Genomic DNA, 17,494 nt, shown 5'->3' with positions numbered 1-17,494 from the left:
CACTTTCACTTTGACATAACATAAAAAAGTTATGCTATATTTATTAGGCTCATTTTTCAAGTAGATCTTGAAACAACATCTGCCACAAAAAGGGTAAATTCCTTTTTCTATAGCCACATTTGCTTCTGGTTTGTAAGCTCTCTCACTTTTTGTCACGAATATATCAAAGGTGGGTCTTGCCTTGTGAACAGGATCATGCCCTTCTTGATTTTTTGAAATAAAAGTCACATTATCTATGAAATGTAACATTCACTGAATTGGAAAGAAAGGGGGGAAAAAGAAAAAAAAAAAGAAACTCTCTCTTGGTAAATACTTTCCTGCACAGGAGGTCTGCAGTATGGAATCTTTAGACGAACAGTTGGTCAATTTTGGTTTTCTAACAAGGCACATATGCATAACCACACCAAAAATATATATATTTCACTGGGTTTCACAGTACTCCACTTAAACCAAACTGAGTGTGGCTTCGGGTTCCCATTTGCATTTAGCTTGTCAACAGTTGTTCTATTTGTCCTCTCTCTTTACCAGAAGTTCTTAATCAAAAACAGTAGGTGAAACAATCAAACACAGAAGAGTTCCAGTCAACTTGAATTTGATTTCTGCTTGATTCTGGAAAAAATTGGAAGCTGTGCAGCAGTAGTGTTGTCATCTGTCCACTGCCCAGTTGAAAGAGGTATACTGATAGGTCAAGAAAGAGGTATCTCTGATGCAGCATCGGCATCAGCATCAGGTGCTTCATCATTACGGCTCACTGACTCTTTATCATCAGAATGCCTTCTTCTTGTATAGCGTAAATAATAAAAATTAGCTTTCTGGTGTACAGTAGACAATATGTACGCCTACAGAAAAGATGCGACAAAACAAATAGCTTACCATAACTGCTTTTGAAACTAGAGATTTATTCATCAAGCTCAGAGTCACAACTGTTCAATAAAAACTCTATCTCATCATCATGTAGGGCCATCTTGAAGGCAAACACGAAGTGTAAAACTGACAACACAGACAAAAATCAAGGGCCTTTGCTTCACACGTAACTCATAGGCACTGCACATGATGCCAAGATGAATCAGCACGCTGCAAAGCAGGTAACATTTCTTTCCCAGCAATATGAGTGACAAGTGCTGCCAACTGTATTCTTTTATAGTAGTACAAGCATCACAACATCACAGAATGAATTACCAATGTAAAAAAAAAAAAAAAAATGTTGGGAAACACTTACAAAGCTGAGAAATGGTCGACGTAGCTCCTATTTCATTCGTCTCTTTGGAGTAAATTCGTGCGACGTAGTACAAGCTATGTTGCTTTTCTTGAATGTGTTACCAATATAAAATGGAGCGATCACATTAACAAATGATACCACAGGAATAAGACTAAATTTAGAATGGGTAAATGTTAAATGTGGTGTCCTAACGATTTGGTGTTTACCACATTCCCGTTCTTGACTTATGTACATATTTGTCTGTGCATTGGAGGACTCTTCAAAATACTATAAAGTTTGTTGATGACACAAGTGTACTGATAACTGGGCCTGACACAGTGAATAAAGAAAGGGGGAAAAAAAAAAGCCTGCACGCACACACTGTAACTGTTTCACAACAAAGACATTAAGGGTTAATCTTACAAAAACTCGTGCTCAGACAAATAGAGGCCAGGCACACATTGGATAATGATCCTTGCATGAGTTTCCTAGGCATCCAGACGGATAATAAACTAAGATGTCACCAGCACAGGAATAACTTAACCAAAAATCTCAGTCGTGCCTGCTTTGCTTTTGGAAATATCTCTCACTGTGTTTATTTGCAGATGAGGTTGCTAGCATACATTGAGTACTTTCACTCGATACTGTCTTGTGGCATAATCTTCTGGACATCTAAAGTTAAAATAGTATTTATTCTGCAAAAATGCCAGTAAGAAAGTTATGAAAGATTGATAACTGAGCATCCTGCAAAAACCTGTTCAGGGACCTAGGGACTTATACTGACATGGCAATACATTTACTCCCCAATAGTATTCGTGGTTAATAATAAATGGGACTTTAGGATGAACTGTGCAATTCACAACCACAATACTAGAAGTAAAAATGATTTCCATGTAGAGTATGCATCCCTGTGTAAAGTTCAGAATGGAGTTTTATATTTTGGTTATAACGCATCGCCAGTAGACAGTCAGGAAACTCAAAATCCCCACACATTCAAACACAAAGCAAAAGCCACTTCTACTGTAATATGCTACAATATTTGGACTCACGGATATAAAATCTGCTTAACTCTAATGGTCATATTAACCCTCGAGTGGGCGCGCTTGTGTATAAAGTTCACCAACAAATAATAAAATGATTCTGCACCGTTCCATTTTTGTTTCACAACTGCAGACCCGTACCTATACCTTCATTAATGCTTCAGGTAACACAATGATAATTTGTGTTGTCATTTGTCCAAGTGAGCAGCAGTAATACAAAATACAAAGTGAGCTAGGCAGAAAAAATATGATCTGTGCAAAAAAAATTGCTCTGATTATGAGCTTAAACTGTGTTCAAAAATGTTCAAAAACCAACAGGGAAGCGTTTCAAAATGATATGAATAATCGATATGCAAACGTGCGCTGGATGCTAGGTGCTTTGTGAAACAAGTTGTTTTCCTCAAGAATATGAATTTGGTGCCCCCTTTCCCCGATAGCATCTAGCTGCTTGCTGCGACTGCTTGCACAGTCAACAGCCACATTCGTGTTTCCAGAAGCGGAAGAATCTACTACCACAGTCTAGCTAGATTGTGCTACTACTCAACCGTGACTCAACTGTGCATGTGCATGAGCGCGCTCATAACTGCTAAAACAAATTGAATGTAAACAGTTGTGACTTCACGCTCTTGGAGGCAATTTGTTGTTATGAAGCACTGTATAGTCTTCCTAAAGGATTGCCTTGTGTGGATAAGGCAAAAAACAGCCTTTTGATGTAGTTTCCAGCTGATGGTAAAAGGTTTACGAACAACCTACTCAAACTTCGTCATTTTACAGTCAGTACTGCGAGAAGATGGCTGATTTATTTTGTAGTTTTTCTTTACTGGAAAAGATTTGTAAGTGATAAAGACACTATCAATATACACGACATAATCAACTGTAAGAAACTTGAATGTTTTTTTATTTTATCACTGAACTCATTAAATATGGGACTTTAATACAGATGTATCAGAGAAGGAAGGGGGGAATCAGGCCATGGCCTTCCTGAAAGAACCAACCACCACTTGCCTCAAGTGATTTAAGAAATACGAGTGATCAAAAGTGTATAGTTGCCACAGCATGTGTTAAACTAACTGTGACTTGTCATGTGTGTAAAACATGAATAGTGTCTGCAGATGTAACAAGGAAGTGTAGGAAAATGAGTGACCAATTCTGAGGGACTAAAATACTTCAACTTTACTCATCTGAGTATAGTAGTTCCTTCATAGATCACTACAAGGCCACTTTTACTGCTAACTTGCTGCACAAAACAAAAAACCAATTCACAAATGAAAATTGTGTATAATTACTTAATAGAGCACTGTTTTGAAAAAGGGTTGTTTCATAACAACTAAGTGCTGGTAAATGGCTGGCCTGCTCAGAGCCATCAGCTGTGCCTAGCATAATATTCACGAGATATTCTTAAATGCTGATTTAATGTTAAACAACAAACATCCATTTCAATACCTTTTCTCAATGTTAACACAAAAATGTTTGCAAGATTCAAAGCTCTTACAAATACAGAGGAGGATGAAACCTCTTATTAAAATCAGTACATCAGATTGCAAAATCAAAACTGAAATTTAAAGTGAGATGAAGCTCAAACAAACAAGTGAACATGGGCATTTACTTGAACTGAAAATGTTTGCTTCCTTTTTCTTGCTATATATCCAAAAACTGGCAGTTATTATTGAAAGAAATCAGTTTCACTGCTCAGAGATTTGTTTGTGTACATAGCCTTCAAATTGTCATCATCAGCCCTCATCTCACCTGTCTTAGTCCAAGTTCTCCAAAATTCTTAAGTAATCTATGACGTTACAAATGTGCCACATTGAGTTTGTGTATTGTATTTTGTCGGAAGAATGAGTATTTGCAAGAACACAGAAACATGTAAGAATATTCTGACCCAAATGGAAACCTAAATTGCTAGAGATACTACACTACTCTATTGTTGTGCAGCTCACTAATATTTATGTAATAGACCTAGATGCAATACATAAAATATTTTGAAAATTTTTACATCACAGTGAAGACTATTTTTCAAATTACAACCAGTAATTCACTGGTATTCATTCACAATAAGTTACACTACTTTCCTTACCACTAAATTTTACTATACTCAAATTAATTCAGTACAAATATAATCTCCAAATCATCTCTATTTAAAGTTTTACAAACACTCACCATTTAGTAACATGTTCAAAAACTTTTCCACCAACTGCGTCAAATACCAAATCAACACCTCTACCATCAGTAACTTCTTCTACTTTCTTAATCACTTCTTTTGGGTCATAGGTGAGGGCAGCCCATGCTCCTCTTTCACGAAGTAAACTCGCTTGTTCCTCACTTGCACACACAGCAATTACCTGTAATATTTAACAAGTGTTACACTCTCTTTCTTTGCCACATTTTCACACATGCTATAATGCAATTTCAGATTCTCAATATGTTCAAAGTGTAACTGAAAAGTCCAAACAACATACCATTGCTCATATTGTCTAGTGTTTACTGAGATGATTTTGAAATTCATTTTAAGGTAGCACATGTAAGAATACAAAAATAAAAAGGATGAAACATGTGAAAAAACTACACTCATTTTCCATATAGCAGCCACTGCCATATGTATTAGGCACATCATAAAAAGTTTTATGTCTTGTTTTTAGAAGATGAGTGAAGTACATGAAATATGAAAATCTTCTTTGAGGGAAAATAGCATGAGAGGGACAAAATAAAAAAATCTCTGAAACCTGCATTCTTTATCAAACCATAAGTACACAGGGGTACTCTTTCTACTCTGACTGGGGTCATTATTGGTTTCAGCGGGGTGGGTGGTGAGAACAGTGTGAATCCAGTCATCTCCATCCTCATAACTGTGACCAAATACATAATAATGTCAAATTGATTTCCTAAAAAAAAAAGTTTCAGAAGCAAATCTGCAACACACTCATGGCCATTTGCACTGAACCTTTATTTACTAGCCCAGTTATGGACCCTCTAGAGCAGGTTGTTCCAATGCTGCCTCATTGGTCACGCGGTCCTGCTAGTGCACACAAGCAGGCACAAGTGGTGCAAGCAACCTGCCAGATGGCACAATTGCATGTATTCTGTGAATGCATGACCTGCTTGGCCACCTCTGGTTTCCTGAGCTCAGCCAGTGCACTATAATCAGCTGTGCTGCAGCCCAGCTGCATGACTGGCCCTGTGTCAGCTGTTTGCCCAAACCTGCCCGTCCTATGGGAGGATGTGTGGGACACGTCTTGCATCTAGGTCTATTACAGGGATATGAGCCATGAGGCAAGGGGTTTGGAGCAGGGGTTTTGTAGGGATGGACAAGGAAGTTGTGTAGATTCGATGGGCCATTGTGGATGGGGTGGGAAGAGAATAGTGGGTATGACATTCTTCATTTCAGGGCATGATGAGAGGTAGTCTGGCTGCAGGCAGATGTGGAGATTGGTCAGAGCATCTGTGGACACCTCCTGTCAGTGGGGGCAATTGTCATCCATTTTGTGAGCCAGGAGTAGTAGTAACAGGTACATATGGTGCAGACAATGTGACAGCACCTGAGTACACCAGATCAACTGATGATGGTGTCCCAATTTCAGTTCAAACTATTGTGTCACAGTGACATTTCATCACTGGTATGGTTATAATCCATGTAACAGTATAAAAATAAGCCAAAGATCTTACTTCACACATCTACGACACATTATTCACTATTTGTATTATGACTGCTTTGAATATACATGGAGAAATGTTTGTGCTTTTTGAAAAATGAGTGAAACTGACTGCTGTAACTAATTGTGAGAGACTTTAGATGAAATATTTCACAAACACTGCTGAATTAGTTGTAGCTGTGAAAGTCTGGACACTGAATTTCATCATGTGGAGGCATCTTTCCAGTTGTGCTACCACATCAAAATTTCTCTCGCTGTTAATTTTGTCATTTTCATTGTTCTGGCTCCCCTTAAGTCTCTCACTATATGCACGTACTTATACACAAATTTCCAACTGTGGGCTTTTGATGGTGGTTGTGTCTGATGGCACTTTTGTGTTACTGTAGCTGGTTTATGCCTTGGACATGCATTTCAGTCATAATCCTGCCTTTTTATATTGATTAAAACTTCAAATATTTACTTCTTCCACTGAGACTTAATAACATTTACTTTTTCCATTATGACTATAAGCACTATATCTAGTCTCCTCCTACTCAAACAGCTTACTAACATCACATCTGGGTATTCTAATTGCAGTATCACCATGATATATTGCATTTATCATGTATTAATCTTAACAAACACATTTATTGAGACAATTAACCACATATTATCCCTATTTATTTTTCGCAATGTTTTAGCTTCTTCTTTCATTAAAAAAGTTACATATACAATTTGAATGTAAATTACCTTGGCTCGATAAACATTAGCTGCAACATCCACAGCAGCCAATCCCAGCCCACCAGAAGCAGCAGTGACTAGAACAGACTGTTTCTCTTTCAGCCGGCCTCGTCGTGTAAGCCCAAGCAAAGCTGTAGCATATGCATCAGCAAGAACACAGCCCTTGCGTAGCTTTATAGATTGTGGAAGTAACCATACATCCTGCAACATTAAATTACTCTTCAGGAGAAACTCAATAAGATATTAGTATAAGTTCGGTAACGTTATTCTGAATACTTTGAGAAATGAACATCAAATTCAATAAAAATGTAGTACTGCAAGCACAGACACGCCCACTCTTAATGGTAGCTCCACATCCAGTTTTAAAAAGCATTTCTGTAATGTTAGAATGTTGTGTTTTATGTATTAATATACAGAGTAGATGACTCAGATGATTATGTGTAGATTGTAACGTTGTGTTTTAATTGCTGAGTGACACAAGAGAGAGGGTGAAATCTGGTGTTGGACAGTAGCTTATTCGTCTCACATCACTTAAGGGTTGCTTGTACACACTTAATCTTACCATCCAAAAGAAATGTCACCATGAACAATGTCTTATACTCTGACATTATAGGACATCTGGGACAGACCATAATTTAACCTGTGACATCAGGACCACAACTATTTATCAATCAGCTTATAAATTTCAGTCAATGACCATCTTCAGACCTTAGTAAATGCAATATACTACACATATTGTGACATCAGATACATGTTATGATTAAACTTTTACAGCTTGAGCCAGTGCAGATGGAAAACTACTTACTGTATGGGCACCCAGCTTACAGGAATGGTGTTCAGATTGTTTATTGCAGGATTTGGGTTATTAGTAATATTAGTATCATGACTTGTCATTAGGCTCCGGTACTGGTACAGTGACATAGGGTTGAAATAGAAGCATCCTTATGCATTACAGTCGCAGTCAGTCAAAATTGGTCTGGAGGTGAGCAGGGCTTTCCTCATAAAGCTGTTTTTAACCCAACATCAGGGATAAGTGCTGCTGCTCTACGCAAGTGCCAACACATTAAAGGAATACAGAAAGGTCCACTTTCCATATTTGGGTTGAAGAATATGAGTCAGAAGTTTGAATTAGCTGGCAGTTTGGGAATTGCTCCTGGGAGAGGCCGATTGCCAACTGTACCGAAAATTGTTGGAGTAGTCACTGTTGCCATGGGTGAGAATATGGGACACAATGTGCGACTTTCAAACAGTGCACAAGCTGTGTCACAACAGCTGAACATTTCATAGTCCACCATTGTTTTGGGCAGCAGCAGGGCAACCTCTAGTGTGGTTCCAGAGTGCTACAGAAGTAGATGGTCATTACATCGAGCAACACATGTAACATGGAACACAAGTAACAAAAAGTTACTCTCTCATATGTAAATTAAAATGTGTCTCTTTCAAAGGTTTATTTGTTATTTCTCTTCTGCATGCCCTTACAAATATTTCCACAAATTTTAACTGTCCTACAATCACTCATTTTTCATGAGAGCCTTCCCAAACAGCGAAAGTTTAATTATAACCACCATTTATATATATGTTGTACTGTCACAAGACTTGGCCGCACAAGCTTTGTCACAAAGTTACAAATTTGTGACATACACGTTAACATTTTGAAGAAACAAGTAATACTTTTTTTTTCCAGTTATGCGTGCGAGGGGTTGCATATGGTTATGTGAGTGGTTGCCTATCCTAGATTTGGTCTCTCAGCAGCTTTGATTAGTAAGTAATTTTTGGTGTTTTTTTTATTGTTACTATAGTATGTGTGGTAAGTGTTATGTACAGCAGTACTATGTTTTGGAGTTTAGTGTGGGTTGACAGTATCTTGGTGATTGTTTGCACTATATAGGTCAAGTGACATCTGCTGTGTTGGATTTTGGAGTAATGTGTGGGTTTATGGTACTGCTGATTACGTTTGAGCCATATAGGTCAAATGAAATCTCAGGTACTTGTTTTGGAGTTGTGTTTGGGTTTGTGGCATTGTGGACTTCATTTCAGATGTATATATCAGGTGACATTTCCAGTAATAAGTCCCCCACCCCACGTTGGTCTTGTCTATTGCTAAGGATTTCATTTGCTTCATTTTTATGTTCATATTGATTTTCGTATGTCTTTATTATTTGAAGTGTTATTTATTTTGTTTGACTCCGCCTAAGACCCCCTAATTCACACAGTTGGCCTGATAGTGTATTTGAACTGATGTAATTATGCATATCATTTATGTCTGTTTGCAGGTGTAGTGAGTAACATCATAGTTGCATATTGTTTACATTTGAAATAGGGGTATCCACTGTGTTGATGACGTCACAGGTCAAAGCTGACATATGGTACTCAATCTTCATTTCTGCCAAAATATCAATAAAGTCATCAAGTATGAACTACTGTGATACAGAATGTCAGTGTACAAGAAAATGAACCCTTGAAGAGTAATAATGAGTGGTTATGATCTGAGTTGAATGTGAGATATCACGCTACTGATAAAATGCTATAAAAAAACTTACTGTTGCTGATAATGTGATTTGTTGTGCTAATCCTCCATAGTCATCCTTGCTAAGGCCTACCACTTTCTGACCATTGGTAAAACCTTCTTTTGTTGCTTCAGATCCAACTTCAATTATCTCTCCTGAAATTTCATGACCAGGAACAAATGGCAATTTTGGCGTGAAATCATATTCTCCTTTACACATCAATAAGTCTGATTGATTCAAACTGCAATAGCTAACTTTAACTCTAACCTGCAATCAAATACATAGTATTAACAATTTATAACAAGTAGTATAAATACAAAAAATAGTGACACAGATCACACTGACAATATGGAATATGTCCACTTATTTACAAAAATGACACAGTTTTTCAGTGAGTATAGAGCTGCATAACAATCATTTATAAGAGGTTGTTGTATTTATAATCAATGAAGCTTTTGGAATACAACTGTAACCAATTAATTTCTTCTCCAACTGTAACCAATTAACTTCTTCTGCAGACATTGACAGTGAAATGTCCTGTAATTTTGTGAGTCAAAAGACAGACAGAACAGCACTAATGCCTACCTTACACAAACCATGAACTATGTCAATACATATGCCGACATACTCTTATCAGCTGTACAGTTAGTGAGGTAGTTACTTAGACCAGAGTGCCAAGATATACCTTGCTTGCACGCTCTCTATGACGAAACTCTAGATCTTGAGCTTGGGGGGGAGGGGGGGAGGGGGAGGGGGAGGGGGAGGGGGAGGGGGAGGGGGGAGGGGGGGGAGGGGAGGGGAAGGGGGAGAGGCAAAGAGCACTGAGCGCAGTCTTAAGAGGACTAAGGGAACACAAATAGGAGGACAACTGTGCACAATGCAGACTATAACACTGATAGTTCAAACATCACCACTATCCAATAATGCATGGCAGTTCAGGTCGACATTAGCCTAAAAGTGTTGGGTGCCATGCATGCAGACCTCACATTATAAAATGACAGATATGAGCAATGAACCATTAGTTTCTTTTTTTAAAAAAAAATTCAAATCTCGCACACAGAAGTGACACTTATTGAAAAGATTCATTGCTTCTATTATTTATTTCATGATAATTGGTCCTGAAATGGCTAACAAAACAAAAATACATCTCATTGACAATCCATTCAAATCTTTTCAAGCAATTTTTTTGATATATGTCAGATGCATCACTACAAAGAACCAAAAATATTGCAGAATACATAAAGCATATTACATAGAGTAAACGCGTCATGTATAAGGACATGGGGGATTGAAAAATGGATGACGAATGCAGGCAAGTTCAAAAGCATCTGCAGCTCCCCCGAAGTAAACCTTCCTTAGTGCAAGCCAAGGGACAGAGCCTGCACCCGAGCATGTGCTTCAGGGTGTGTACTTCTCCACCGTTACACAATAGGAAATTATAGGTGGAAATTGAAATTTTTGGAGATTAATTTGCAGATTTCTTGTGGATCTTTCAACAATACAAAGTAAGCACTTGTGGGCATGGCACATAGTCCACTTATCTTGGTGACCTGGAGGGAGTTTTTCAGGTGGTTGAGGCCAGTAATGATGGTTTGAAGTTATTACTTTACCTGTTTCCGTTCTAGCTTTGTATGTAGTCACCTGCAACATGTTACTGATTTTCATAAAAGTTTTCTGGATCTCAATCTCAAGTGATAGATAATCATGTATCAGATGCCTATGCTTCCTCTGTAGGAGTCAACATGGATTCTAAAAACAACAGTCTTGCGAAACCCAACTGACTCAGTTCATCCATAAGACCCATAAGGCATTAGATATCACTGATGTATATATGAGGTGGAATCCAAAATTTTCAGGACTGGTGCTGCCATCTGGAAAGTAGGGTAGTAGATCTTTGCACTGCTAGGTGGCAAGAGCTGCATATATGATGAGTCAGTGTGAGGAGTGGAATTCAGCTGGGAGGACGTGTTACATGTCCACAGTGATTTCCGTAACACTCTGTGTTTGGTGTGTGGCAATTTTACGATGGATCCATGAACAGAACAGCGCGTGTGTATCAAATTCTGTGTGAATCTCAGTAAAACTGCTACGGAGACCCTTGCAATGATTCAATAAGTGTTTGGGGGACAGAGCACGAGCCGTACGTGTGTGTTTGAGTGGCATGCTCAGTTCAGGGCCGAAAGTACAGACGTCGAAGATGATGCTCACACTGGAAGCCCCGTTAGCCACACAACGCCAGACACTGTTGCCAAACTTCAACAATTGGTTTGTGCGGATTACATCGAACCATTCAAGACCTTGCAGATGAGGTGGGTATTGGTTATGGGACATGTCAACGAATGTTGACTGATGAATTGGGCATGCATTGTGTTGCCAAAAAATGTGTGCCAAGGATCTCGAATGCCAATCAGAAGGCACAACATGTTGAAGTGTGCACAGACCTTCGTCAGACCGCATCTGATGATCCATCTTTCTTGTCACAGGTTATCACCGGCGACGAGAGCTGGATTTACGGTTATGACCCAGAGACAAAACAACAATTGCCCAGTGGAAGAGCCCAGGCTCTCCAAGGCCCAAAAAAGTGTACCCCACCCAACCTATTCGCCAGACTTGGCACCTTGTGACTTTGCGCTATTCCCAAAACTGAAACTCAAGTTGAAAGGCCATCAGATCAACACTTTAGAGACGATTCCAGAAGCATTGCTGGTAGTGATAAACACTCTCAAAGAACAGGACTTGCAGAAAATGTTTGACAAGAGGCAGACGCGCTGGGACCGGTGTGTACGTGTGGATGGGAACTACTTCGAGGGTGATGGTGACCATTAGTCCAAAGGTAAGGTTTTCAACAGATGGCAGCACCAGCCCCAAAAATTTAGGATAGCACCTCGCATGTAGACTGAAGCAACGAATGAAAATCTGTAACAAGGCTGGGATTCAAACCAGGGTCTCCTGCTCACTAGGCAGATGAACTAATCACTAAATCACCTCGGCACAGTGGCTTTGCACAACAGCACGGAACTATCCTAGCAAGCCTCCTTCTTCAATCCAAATTCCTACTCAGGCCTGAGGCTGCTCAAAAAGCATTGCAGATGGTCTCCAACTGTATTGGAATAGCACTTTTAATTAAATTAAACAATGTGGTTCTAGATACATCAACATGATATCGACCTTTTCAGCAATTGGTAAATGGTCCATTTTAACAGGGGTAATGTATCACGAAGCAAATACCGTCTGACTGGCGGAATGTTACGTGATACGACATACTTATACGTTTCTGACTATTACAGCGTCATCTATCACAAAGCGAAAACATTCATATTTCTTTACGTACTACAGGAATATGTAATAAAAAATGGGGGTTTCTATTTTAAAAAATGCAGTTGATATCCGTTTGACCCATGACAGTGCGATCTAGCGGGCCAATCATAGCACCATCTGGTTTCCCCCTTCAAGCTAGATAAGTTTCATTCTTTGTAGTTTTTTCGTTTGATGCTTATTTTGTGATCAAAATGCCCAACAGACAGCCACATGTGAAACATCAACCACAACCTGCAACAAATGATGATGCCCAAGTAGGTGTTTTAGCTGCTGTCAGGGCTAATCCGCACATCAGTAGCAGACAAATTGCGTGAGAATCGGGAATCTCGAAAACATTGGTGTTGAGAATGCTACATCAACATCAATTGTACCCGTACCATATTTATATGCACCAGGAATTGCATTGTGATGACTTTGAACGTCGTGTAAAGTTCTGCCACTGGGCACAAGAGAAATTACGGGACAGTGACAGATTTTTTGCACGTGTTCTATTTAGCGACAAAGCGTCATTCACCAACAGCAGTGACGTAAACCAGCATAATATCCACTATTGGGCAATGGAAAAGCCACGATGGCTGGGACAAGTGGAACATCAGTGACCTTGACGGGGATGCGGCATTATGGGAGGAAGGATAATTGAGCCCCCTTTTTATCGATGGCAATCTAAATGATGCAATGTATGCTGATTTCCTACGTAATGTTCTACCGATGTTACTACAAGATGTTTCACTGCATGACAGAATGGCGATGTACTACCAACCAACATGATGGATGTCCGGCACATAGCTCGCGTGCAGTTGAAGCAGTATTGAACAGCATACTTCATGACAGGTGGACTAGTTGTCGAAGCATCATACCATGGCGTACACGTTCACCGGATCTGACATCCCCGGATTTCTTTCTGTGGGGAAAGTTGAAGGATATTGCTATCATGATCCACTGACAACGTCTGACAACATGCGTCAGCGCATTGTCAATGCATGTGCGAACATTACGGAAGGCGAACTACTCGGTGTTGAGACGAATGTCGTTACACATATTGCAAAATGCATTGAGGTTGACGGACATCATTTTGAGCATTTATTGCATTAATGTGGTATTTACAGGTAATCACGCTGTAACAGCATGTGTTCTCAGGAATGATAAGTTCACAAAGGTACGTGTATCACATTGGAACAACCAAAATAAAATGTTCAAACGTACCTACGTTCTGTATTTTAATTTAAAAAACCGACCTGTTACCAACTGTTCATCTAAAATTGTGAGCCATATGTTTGTGACTATTACAGCACCATCTATCACAAAGCGAAAAAAGTGATCCAACTAAAACATTCATATTTCTTTACGTACTACACGAATATGTAATAAAAAATGGGGGTCTCTATTTTAAAAAACACAGTTGATATCCGTTTGACCTATGGCAGCGCCATCTATCGGGCCAACCATAGTGGCATCTGGTTTCCCCCTTCAAGCTAGACAAGTTTTGTTCTTTGTAGTTTTTTCGTTTGACGCTTATTTCGTGAGATATTTGGCCCGGTCACGATCAATGGACCACTCTGTATATATGGTTCCAGATACCTTCTCAAGTCTCTAACATTTATGACGTATATATATGGACTGAAGAGATGAATGAAAATTGTCATTCATCGTTTTGGTCTGCACGTATACATCCTAGATGTTTCAGACTTGAAAAGGTTTTTGCATCCATATAGTTTCATTAGACAGGGTGAGCACAAAGTCTTACCCTGATTATAACAATTTACTACAGAATAACCGTTTGACACAATAATTTACATTTGATGCCAATACATAGGTTAGTGTTACTAGTTTTTTTTAAAGACTACTTATGTTAATAAACCTCAACGTGTGCTCCCTTGGTAGCTCAGAGAATGTCGAGGTGGTATTCCAGTTCCTGCCAGATGATTCGTAACATGTGTCCTGTCAAACCCCACAGCAGCTAGTATCCAAGCCTTCAGTTCGTCGACGTCAGCAACTGGTGTGACGAAGACTCTGTCCTTGATATGGCACAAGGAAAAAAGTAATCAAGGGGCATAACGTCTGGAGAGGGGAGTAATGTCCGGATCGGATTGGAAGGAACGGTCCAACACCCTGGCCACCCCACTCTCCAGGCATTACGCCCCTTGACTTTTTTTTTTCTGGGGCTATATCAAGGACAGAGTCTTTGTCACACAAGTTGCTGATGTCGACGAACTGAAGGCTAGAATACAAGCTGCTGTGGGTACTGTGACAGAACACATGTTACGAAACACATCGCGGGAACTGGAATACCGCCTCGACATTCTCCGAGCTACCAAGGGAGCACACGCTGAGCTTTACTAATGAAAAGTGGTCTTAAAAAAAAAACTAGTAAGAGTAACCTATGTAACGGCATCAAGTGTAACTTATTATGTCAAATGGTTATTACAGCTGCTACAATGGCAGGTTATCAAAATTTAAGTGAGTTTGAACATGGTCTTATAGTCGGCACACAAGCGATGGGACACATCTCCGAGGTAGCGATGAAGTGGGAATTTTCTCGTACAACCATTTCACGAGTGTACTATGAATATCAGGAATCCAGTAAAACATCAAATCTTCGACATCACTGCGACTGGAAAAAGATCCTTCAAGAATGGGACCAGCAATGACCGAAGAGAATCATTCCACATGACAGAAGTGCAACACTTCCACAAATTGCTGCAGATTTCAATGCTGGGCCATCAACAAGTGTCAACATGTGAACCATTCAACGAAACATTATCGATATGGGCTTTCGGAGCTGAAGGCCTACTTGTGTACTCTTGATGACTGCACAACACAAAGCTTTACACCTCGCCTGGGCCTGTTAACATGGACATTGGACTGTTGATGACTGGAAACATGTTGCCTGGTCAGACAAGTCTCATTTCAAATTGTATTGAGCAGATGGATGTGTACGCCTGGTCGGACAAGTCTCATTTCAAATTGTATCGAGCAGATGGATGTGTACGCTTATGGAGACAACCTCATGAATCCATGGACCCTGCATGTCAGCAGGGGACTGTTCAAGCTGGTGCAGGCTCTATAATGGTGTGGTTCGTGTACTGTTGGAGTGATATGGGACCCATGATACATCTAGATATGACTTACAGGTGACACATATGTAAGCATCCTGTCTGATCACCTGCATCCATTCATACCCATTGTGCATCCGGTGGACTTACGCAATTCCAGCAGGACAATGTGACACCCCATACATCCAGAATTGCTACAGAGTGGGTCCAGGAACACTCTTCTGAGTTTAAACACTTCCACTGGCCACCAAACTCTCCAGACATGAACATTAGTGAGCATATCATGGGAGGTCTTGCAATGTGTTACTCAGAACAGAGCTCCACTTCCCCGTACTCTTACGGATTTATGGACAGCCCCGAAGGATTCATGGTGTCAATTGCATCCAGCATTACTTCAGACATTAGTAGAGTCCATTCCATGTTGTGTTGCGGCACTTGTGCGTGTTCGCAGGGGCTCTACACGATAATATGCAGGTGTACCAGTTTCTTTGGGTCTTCAGCGTATTTCCACAATGCCTTGTAATGCCATTCTTAATGGAGACAAGCCTTCAAATGTAGAAACAGTTTTGGGCACATTCAAAGGAAGTATTATAGGGCAATTACTGTTCACAATATACATAAATGACCTAATGGATAATCCTGGAATCCCATGAGGCTGTTGTACATAGAGAAGTTACAATGCAAGAAAATAGTAGCAAAATGGAGGAATAACAGCAGAGAACTGCACAAGCAAAAAACTTACTGCATGATAATATGATTACCAAGCATCCATTAAATATCTGGGTGTAAGCATATGGACAGATGTAAAATGGAACGATCACATAAAAATAATCATAAGAAAGGCAGATGTTAGCCAGTCACTGGAATAATCTCCACAAAGTGTAATTCACCCACAAAATCTTCATTCAATTCCTTTTCGAGTATTGTTTCTCAGTCTGGCAGCCCACCCAGTAGGAGTGACTGAGGAAACAGACAAGATAAAAAAAACTGCAGCACATTTCACAACAGGTTTGTTTGGTGAGCATGAAAGCATCATGGTGATGTTCATTCAAATCCAGTGATAATGATTAAAGGAGAAGTGTTGCTCATTGAAGGGTGGTTGGCTATGACTCATGATGTCAGCAAGATGGCTGATACCCTACTTAAAGGCGAGGAATGAATGCTAGCTGGACAAATGCACGGTGTATGTAATATTAGTAAGAGTGTTGTCCATGTGTAGAATGCTCTATCTGAGTTTGACTGAGGGCAGGTTGTGATGATCCGGAGGCTTGGCATGAGCATTTTGGAAAATGCATGACATGTCGGGTGTTGAAGGAGTACTGTGGTAAATGTCTTCAGCACACAGTGAAACGACGTCCAGACATTGTGCGGTTAGGTGGCCACACCTCATTACAGATGTCTGACATCATAGGCTAGGCAGACTGGTAAAACAGGAAAGGCAGTGAACTGCGATGGAATTAACATCAGACTTTAATGCTGGGCAGAGCAAAAGTGTGTCTGAAAACACAGTGCACCGAACACTCCTAATGATGGGCCTCAACAGCCAATGACCAATATATGTCCCAATGATAACACTATGACACTGGCAAATACAACTGAAATGGGCACACGACCACTGGCACTGGACATTGGCATAGCAGCTGTAGCAACAGTTGTAGCATGGTCTGATGAATCCCAATACCTCCTCCATCATGCCAATGGGAGGGCAAGAATCCATAGTCTTCCAGGGGAACAGCTCCTTGACACCTGTGTTGCGACACAGAGGCAAGCTGGCGGTGGCACCATTACACTCTAGGGAACACTCACTTGGGCACCCATAGGTCCAGCGGGGCTTGTGCAAGACACCATGATGGCCAAGGAGTATCGTACTCTGATTGTAGATCACGCAACCCCTTCATGATGATCACGTTTCCCTACAGCAAAGGCATTTTTCGAGAAGATAACATGTCACATCACAAGGCCATGAGTGTGATGGAGTGGTTTGAGAACACAATGGTGAGTTCGAGTT

General features: G+C 40.0%; 1 protein-coding gene across 1 annotated transcript in view; it reads right to left on the bottom strand.

The window, feature by feature from the left end:
- Nucleotides 1-17,494, bottom strand: part of LOC124555272 (quinone oxidoreductase-like protein 2 homolog) — a 45,121-nt gene that overhangs the window by 15,867 nt on the left and 11,760 nt on the right. Inside the window, exons 2-4 of the mRNA XM_047129142.1 lie at nucleotides 9,149-9,382; nucleotides 6,618-6,809; nucleotides 4,399-4,580 (exon numbers count right to left, since the gene is read on the bottom strand). Of these exons, the coding sequence (XP_046985098.1) occupies nucleotides 4,399-4,580; nucleotides 6,618-6,809; nucleotides 9,149-9,382 (608 nt within the window). The remainder of the gene's footprint in view (nucleotides 1-4,398; nucleotides 4,581-6,617; nucleotides 6,810-9,148; nucleotides 9,383-17,494) is intronic.

Source organism: Schistocerca americana, chromosome X (genome assembly GCF_021461395.2).
Source record: "Schistocerca americana isolate TAMUIC-IGC-003095 chromosome X, iqSchAmer2.1, whole genome shotgun sequence".
NCBI classification, from domain to species: Eukaryota; Metazoa; Arthropoda; class Insecta; order Orthoptera; family Acrididae; genus Schistocerca; species Schistocerca americana.
This window is presented reverse-complemented; position numbering and strand designations above follow the sequence as displayed.